This window comes from Prosopis cineraria, unplaced genomic scaffold (assembly GCF_029017545.1).
Source record: "Prosopis cineraria cultivar Desert tree isolate PC_DT_omini unplaced genomic scaffold, ASM2901754v1 PC4, whole genome shotgun sequence".
NCBI lineage: Eukaryota > Viridiplantae > Streptophyta > Magnoliopsida > Fabales > Fabaceae > Prosopis > Prosopis cineraria.
The window spans coordinates 33,635,126-33,644,159 of NW_026555335.1; the positions used below are offsets into that span (position 1 = coordinate 33,635,126).

General features: G+C 27.8%; 1 protein-coding gene across 1 annotated transcript; it reads right to left on the bottom strand.

Annotated features, from left to right (window-relative positions):
- Nucleotides 1-6,839: 6,839 nt before the first annotated feature.
- Nucleotides 6,840-7,760, bottom strand: LOC129310044 (uncharacterized). The gene has a single exon (XM_054951870.1). It carries the CDS (start codon nt 7,688-7,690, stop codon nt 6,965-6,967), a length of 726 nt encoding a protein of 241 aa, XP_054807845.1. The 5' UTR covers nt 7,691-7,760; the 3' UTR covers nt 6,840-6,964.
- Nucleotides 7,761-9,034: the final 1,274 nt, after the last annotated feature.

Here is a 9,034-nt window from a genome sequence, read left to right on the forward strand (position 1 = left end):
ATTTCTTTTTTCCCTTATCCGACGACCTACAAATGCTAAGAGTGGCGGCAAGAACCTTTGGTTCAATTGGGCCCCAAGACATCCTTGTGATGCTCACATCATTGGTTTGACCTATGCCTGTAAATGTTTCGACATTTGCCAACTGAAAAAAGAAAAAACAAAAAACAAAAAAAAAAATGGCAACCTCGTTCAAGGGGAGAGTAAATTTATTATTCACAAAATTTTTAGTACTTTTTTTATTTTCTTTTTTAAAAACTGGAGCACAATATGCAATAGTAAACTTGAATTCATTTTTTTTCATGAATGATATTTCATTTTTAAAATATATCAGTGATTATTTGAGAAGTTTGAAACAAGTTTTCAATTCGAAGAATTTAGTAGAAAATGAAAAAAAAAAAGTTTAAGTATTAACACAAACAGATAAATAGGATGGCTTTGTAAGAAGCTTTCATTGTGTTGAGTTACACATTAACACAAAAGTTGGCTCAATATTTTTAACTATTTTTATATTGTCATCAAAATATATGTGAGACACCATTTATGTCTAAGCAATGTTTTAAAAATCATACCAGATGTTAAATTGGAAAAGCTAACAATTCTTGATCCTTTTGGTGTAACCAGTTAGATTAGCAATCAAACTAATGATATAATAATTAAATAAAAATAATATTAAATAAAAATATAAAATAAATATAAAAACAAATCTACAGTGTATGTGTATTTGTTTATTTGTTAATAAAATGACACAACATAATCATAGATTAATAATATTATAAATTATTGAAAAAATACAACTTTAAATCCCTGTATTTTGCTCTCATTTTGTTATAGGTCCCTGTATTTTTATGTTATAGGTCCCTACACTTTTATTTTTTAGTATTCTAGGTCTCTACAAGGTTTCTACACTTTATTCATTTGGAGATCTAGAACATCAAAAAATAAAAGCATAGGGACCTAGAACACTAAAAAAAAAAATATAGGGACCTATAACAAAAAGCAAGCAAATTGCGGGGACCCAAAGTTATTTTTTTTAAATTATAATTTTTTTTTAAAACCATTCCGGTTTCGGCTCAATATAATAGCTCAACTTTGGTTCAACCTAACTTAACCATGAAAAATTTTTTTAGTCCAAATGGAATCGTTAACAGCCCCAAACATATTAATAACTCATTAATTCTATCTAAAACTTTAAAAATTTTTTAACTTTATCATTATTAAATATACATACATATATATATACTTTAATAATGTTTTTTATATAAATAATGTACTTTCTTTTACAAGATGAGTTTCGTTGCTCGACATATCTAAAAATTAAAGATCAAGAAGTTGATCATCAAGAAGCAGCATACATCATTGTCACCTTCTGACAACTAGAATATATATATATGTGGAACTAGAGCCGAGAATAAGGGCTGGGCCTGGAGGACCGAGCTTGGAAGCCCTATTTAAATAAAGGTTCAAGTTTTGAAAATAATTTTTTTTAAAGTAATCGGGCTTGAGGGCTTGGCCCCGATAAGCCCTGTAAAAAAGGGCTCGGGCTTGAGGGCTTGACCCTGATAAGCCATATTATATTATTATTATTATTATTTTCTTTGGTGAAACATGTGTTTAAAGCCAATGCCTGCTCACCTGATCCTACACACATTATACTATTATTAATTTTAATTTATTCTAAAATTGATTTAATATAATTTAATAAATATCAGTGTATAGTATAAAATTCTTAATATTTTTTATTTTTCTATAATTATTATGTTTGTGTATTTATAAAAAATGAATTGTTTTTTAACCAAGATTTAAATTTTTTTTATTACTAGACTTCTAAATGTGTGTTGTTTAATTTTTAAAAAATTATGAGAATTTTATTTTTTAAAATTTTAGAATATTTTAATTAATTTATAATATTTAATTTTATTTTTATTATTTTTATTTTTTAAAAAAAGGGCTTACGGGCCCGGCCCTAAGCCCTTCACATAAGGGCCGGGCTTGAAAAATGGGGTTCAAAATAGAAAACTGGGCTTTAGGACTCAGGCCCTTAAGGGCCGGGCCCATCCATATTCCCAGCTCTATATAAAACTTCATTTAAAATAATCAAGAAAAGAGAGTCAGCAAGGATCAAGACTTTTAATTTGAAGCTAATGACACAGTTAAAGGTTCAAGACTTTGATTTTCATATGGATGGTCTGCGGGTGAAGATGACAACCGCTTTGATTTTCACATGGATCTTGTCTGTGACTGTGATGACCTGCATTTTACAACTGAGGAATAGCGGCTTCAAGGTATTAACGTATCAGATTGATGACAAGATCATGAATGATGCAGATAGGTGGAATGAGCTAGCTTAGGGTTTCAAGACAAGAAAGAAGAAATTCATCATACTCTCATGTTGATACATAAGGGTTATGGATACAAGCTTATACAGAATGGAACATGACAACATGCTATAGTCTGGTTTCCTCACACTGCAAAGATTGGGTTTGATAGAGGTTATAATTGAATCTAACTCTATTGCAAGTGTGAATATGCTGCAATTGTTCTTGTGTAAAGAATAGAATCCTTTGTCAAATATAGAATATGATTGATGATAACTAAAATATATGAGTGGTACATGCTTATAGAGAAGGAAATTTTGGTGTCGATTAATTAGCTAATTGAAGTTTATCACAGGAATATAGGCCATAGATTTTGAGTGAGTCTCTTGAAGGTTTATTTAATTTATTATATAGGAATAGATTGGGTTTAATTTATCCACAATTGATTTTAGTGTAATTTTGTTTGGCCTTTGACCTATTATGTACCCAAAAAAAAAAACAAAACAGTAAACAAAAATTAGGGAAATTTTCATTAGAGTGCCTTAGATTTGACATAATTTCAACCAAGTTTCAAAAAATTCTAAAATTTCACACCTAGATCACTGAAATGAAATAAATTATATTGCTTAAATGATCAAAATGCTCTTCAATTATAATTAACATTATTGATATAAAAAGTCAACTAATGATTTTGACAAGCAATATTAGCAAAATAACAAGTTAAGTTATAGGTTTTACAAGTCACATTAATAGAATAAATATTAGCAAAAAATTGTAACTTGACATGTTATTCTAATAATTTTACTTGTAAAAACCATAACTTAATTTGTTATTTTAACAATATTACTTGTAAAAATTATAACTTGCCTTATTATTTTATTAATATTACTTGTAAGACCCATAACTTGACTTGCTATTTTGGTTATATTACTCATAAAAATTATAACTTGAATTTTTTTTTATAATGATGTTACATGTAAAAATTATAATTTGACTTATTATTTTAGTAATGTTACTTATAAAAATCATAACTTGACTTATTATTTCAGCAATATTAACAAAAATAAGGTTTCATTATTAATTATGCTTGTCCCAATATTACCTTTCCCTCCTTATATTTTCTTTATCTCTATTTAATGTTTTGCCAAATAATGTTAAATTAAATGAAGAATATTTTTAAAAATTTATATTTGTGTTTTAAAAAATTAAGATTGTAGAGTGTATTTAATAAACATTATTGCCATGTGCAATTCAATCAAAAAATATCTTATAAATTGGGATGAGAGAGTACATTATATTATATTAATTTGAAAGTCTATTTGTATTTTAAAGATTTAAAAACTAACATAATAATTTAAAAAAACATAAGAGAAAAAATTAATAAAAATTAAACTTAAGAGACTAAATTGATAATTAAGATAAATTTGATAGATTGAAAGAGCTTCATTATTACTTTTTTAAGTTTTTCCTTTAATTATTGCAAGCATGATTGTCAAACTTTCGAGTTGACTCTCTAAGTTTATTTTTACATTTTTATTTTATAAAATCATGTTAACTTGTTCATAAATTTGGACTAGGTGAAAATTGGTTAAACTCGTGAGTTAATTCTCTAAGTTTATCATTTTTATATTTTTAGTTTACAAAATCATGTTAACTTACTCACAAACTTAAACTAGATGCAATTGGTTAAATTTGTTAAACTTGTCAATTTTTAATTGAGTTGAGAAACTTAGATATATATATTATATAGAACTCGCTTTATAGAAGTAATAAGACACAATTAAAAGAAAAATAAAACTCAAAAAGAAAAAATTAATATTAATAAAAAAGAAAACAAAATAAATAATTTTCTTTATTTTAAAATTTTTATGTTTAGTATGATAATTTATCAATATAAGTAGATTTAATTTCAATAATTTATATTTAAAATATATTTAAATTAAATTATGATCATATTTTATATTTTAATTATTTAATTATATACTTTAATAATTATTTATTAATAAAAGTAAACTTTTATAAGTTTACAATTCAAATTTATATCTCTATATTATAAGTTTATTTAAACTCATGAGTTTGACAACTTTAATTGTGAGAACCCCACTTTGAGTTTATCATAATTTTAATGGGTAATCGCCTAACAGCTTGTTAATTAAATCCTAAGAAATAACCAATAAAAAAGGATGACAAAAAAAAAAAGACTTTTGTTTGCTTTTTTTTTTTTCAAAAAAACAATTGGATAACCATTGATAAAGTCACTCATTGAAAGACACGTTTTTTTATTAAAATGTTAATTAAACCATTGAATAACTTGATTGTTATTAGTAGAAGTTGAGAGTTTGATGATAGAGATCTATGGCAACAGGAATGCTCAACACATTTCAATAGCAAATGTTATATCATCTTGCTTGACACATTCCTGTACTTGAAAACTCTTTAATTATTGCTAGGATCCTTGTTGTTAAAAAAAAATTAAATAAATGAAATCAATTAATTAATGACCTTCTTTTGCTGAATCTATGAAATGAATTCAATAATGCCGTGTTCAGTAATATAATGAAGCTTAATAATTATATTAGGTAACTAGTGCGTGTTTGATTTCACGTGAAACAAAATACACCACTAGTCAATTTTTACGATATCTAAATGACCATTATTAGATTATACCGAGCTTAGAAGTATATCTCCATCATCAGAAGTTAATAATTCAGCAAAGTATATACTATGCTGCTTAATTTCAGTAGACATTTGGATGAAATCATCAACAAGAGGCAGATTTTGAATCCACAACAATCATGCATTCCTATAAAAAAAGAAAAAATAAAAAATAAAAAATAACTAGCTAGCGGAATACATTTTTAAGATTATTTTAAAATATTTAAAGCTTAAAAATTATGGAAATATAATAATATGAATCTTTTAAAAAATTTAAATATATATAATAATATAAACAAATATACATATAGTTTCTTACAACAAAATGAATTCAATCTTAAAATATTAATTAATATTTAATATGTATTACATATCAAAAGAAAAAATAATTATTAATCCCTTTTAATTTTAACTCAATTATAATTTAATTTATGAACTTTAACTTCTTATAATTTAATTTTTATAATTTTAATTTAGTGCAACTTAATCCTTGAATTTAAACTCAACACGACTCAATCCTTATAAATTTAACTATTTAAAATATTGATCTCTATATTTTTAAAAATAAATTTAAAAAGATAAAAACAATATTTTGAAATCTAGGGCTTGATATTTTAAATTATTAAAATTATAAAAATTGAGTTGCTCTAAATTAAAGTTCAAAAACTGAATTATTACTGAGTCAAAATTATAACAAATTAAAATCCAATAATTGATTTACAATAATTAAGGCAAAACAAAAAGAATCAAATTAAATGATTGATTTTTCCTTAAAAAAATAAAAGTTTCAGGTATTTAAGTCAAGCCCCAACATGATAATCAGCTTGAATTTTTCAGGTCTATTTAACCCAGCCGAAAAAGGATGAATTGTAAAGAACAAAAAAGAAAATGATTTCTATAAACTTGATCCTAAATTACCGATTCTGGTGTTTATTGAATGAACTAGATCCGAGTATGAAGGGATTGAGATTGAGACTGGGGAAACACTTGTTTTGTCCAAAGCAGCGCAAAGACGGAAAAAGTAAACGGCCGTTGTCACGGGCAAGTTCTTATTCTGTCACACAAAGCCTCGACACCATTATTCTTCTTCTTGTCCACGTTACACTTTTTTCATTTTAATTTCCTATTAAAATATTCCTTTTCTATATTATAATATTTATATTTATATTTATATTTGACTCTCAAGGACTACAACAAATTGGAATCCTAGTTGTTGGGTTATCTGATGAGCTGTATTGAGAAGGTCATAAATCAAAGCGATCATGATATGTTAGTTGAGAATTTATTTGTATCAGATAAGTATTGGATTTTCGTTTCCTTTATTCTATCACTCTATTTTCTCCTACCTAATGCAAATCAATGTCACCAAATCTAGCAATCATTTTTTTTTAATTATTATTATTATTATTTTTACCATCTTTAATTAGTTACTTTATGCCATTTTGAATTACACCGTTAAGTTGAACTGAGATAATTTAGTGATATATATATATATATATATATATAAAGTTTCAACGCGTGATGAAATCAACAAGGAGTTTGAAGGGAAAAAAAGGTTATTTCATTTCAAATTTCATTTAATTTAAATTTACACCAAACGAGCTTTGTTGACTAATAAAGACATGTTCGTTTGGTAATTCCACACATTGCAAAAATTCATGGGATCAATTAATTTAAATTTACCAATGTTACCTTTTATATATATATATAGAATCTGCTACTTTTAGCCATAAATCTCCATCATATAACAGTGGATTAATTGCCAAAAAAGAAAATAAAAATTAAATAATTTAAATCTATGTTAATTTACTTTCATTTTCAATTTTGTAGACGAACATGCAAGGGTTCGACGAACCCGAAACAAAACAGGAAGCAAAAGCTACATGAAATTTCTAAACTTTAAATACAACTGAATCATTCCAAAGCTTCATTTAAACATCTACAAAGTACAAACTATAAATTCACCCAGAATTTTTTTTTTTTTAAAAAAGTCATCATTTCTTTCGAAAGACGACCTCTGTGTCTAAACCGAAAGCGTCGACCTTACGTACGTGAACCAGCTCCGACCCTCTGAACAATTCCTTCAATGGAGTCACGCTGTAAAGATCGTTGGCCGAGTACTTATCCGGCCGCCGGCTGAGCGTCACGTGCAGCACACACACCCCACCTCTCTTCAACGTCCTCTCTATCTCCCCCACAAATCTCTCCGGATACAGCGCGTGATCGAACACGTTCGAGAACTCGAAGTCGAACGTCTCATTCTCGAATGGCTGCTCATGAAAATCTCCCTTCAACACCAATGGCGGATACGGCACCAAGTCTATCCCCACCGACTCCGACACCCCTATCCGTCGCAAAGCTTCCACCTCCTGCCCGACCCGAGCTCCGATACACAGAGACTTGGACGAGTTTCTTAGGAGGTTCTCGGCCTGAAGTTTCTGGAAATACTGAGAGAAAACGGATATTTTTCGGTCCCAATCTCGCGTGGTCCAGATTTGCCGGAGCTTTGGGTTGAGCGTCTTGTCGAGCTGGCGACGGATGTAGGCGTCATAGGAGGAATAACCGGGTCGGATCCTGAGATCTTGAGTGGATCGGAGATAATCCTGACGGCGTTGCGGTTGTGTGGGACGGCGGTGGTATCGGAAGTAAGTGAGGAGGAAGAGAGAGAGGAAGATGAAGAGAGAAAGAAGAAAGAATCTGGTAATGGCCGTCGTTTTCATACCGTTCTCTCTCTTCGCTCGCGATCGCTTCTCTATCGTGGGTTCATGGGAACGAAGAGGAGGAGGAGGAGGAGGAGGAGAAAGAAGAAAAAATGATAGATGTACATAACCATATATATATATATATATATTATATATATGGGGAAAATGGGCAAATCCAGAAGTTGTGAAGGCATCTATCACAATTGAATACTCTAAATTATTGAAATGTCTTTATTTACAGTTAAAAATTAGCATGTTGTGAATTTAAGAAAAATTAATTATGAATTGAAATAATATTACATATGAATTACCGAAAAACTTAAATATAAATGAATAGATGGTTTTGTGAATTTATATGTATTATCACTTATAAATTTAAGGATGATTACTTATAAATTTTAAAAGGGCAAATACATACTACTAAGCATGAAAATTATTCGATTGTGAGTGAATAGAGTACAACGACAGATGGAGGGTGTACTTAAGCAGGGCACACGCCCCATATTACAATTTTTTTGATAAATTTTATTTATTTTTGCTTGGAAAGAAAAAAAGAAAAAAAAAAGAAAAAAGCACTTTTGGTTCCCCCACTTGTGACTTATGAACATTTAGTTGTGAATTTAATGAATATCACCGGAAAATATATGAAACTTCATTTGTGAATTGATATATGAATAATCTTAATTATAAATCAATAATTTAGAAAACTTCTCATGTTTTTAAATATTCATTCACAACTTATTTTTCATAAATTCACAAGTAATTAATTTTTTTAGAATTCACAAATAACTGTCCTTAAATTCACAAAATGTACATACATATTCATGAAACTATATCTCAATTGACGTTTCTTAGATTTACAAGTGATTCAATTTAAATTCACAGAAAACTTTTTTAAAATTCATGAGTATGACCTTCTACTGGACGGTTTTATAACTAGAAGTATCTTAATTATTGTAAATAAGACTCTGGTTTTTCTATGGCATTTCAATAATTCAAGCTTCTCAATTGTCATTAATATCTTTACGAAGTTGATAAATTTCATTTTATCGCTTAGACATATATAATCGTACATAAATTATTTCAAGGTAGAAGCAGATGAGGATGATGACAAAAGCAGAGTGAAAACGTGGGAGGGAGAGAAAATGGCCATTAGTATCATTTGGATAAAAAGTGTTGGCGCTATCATTTTATTAGTTGATCATTTTATTAGTTGATAATTTATTTTGTATCATTTAATAATTATTCAATATTCTTTAAAAAATAATTTATTATTAAATTTACACATTTACCCTTCAGCTATTTATAATAAAATTTTGGGTTAAAATGTATTTTTGCCTTTAAATTTTTTTTCGAGAATCA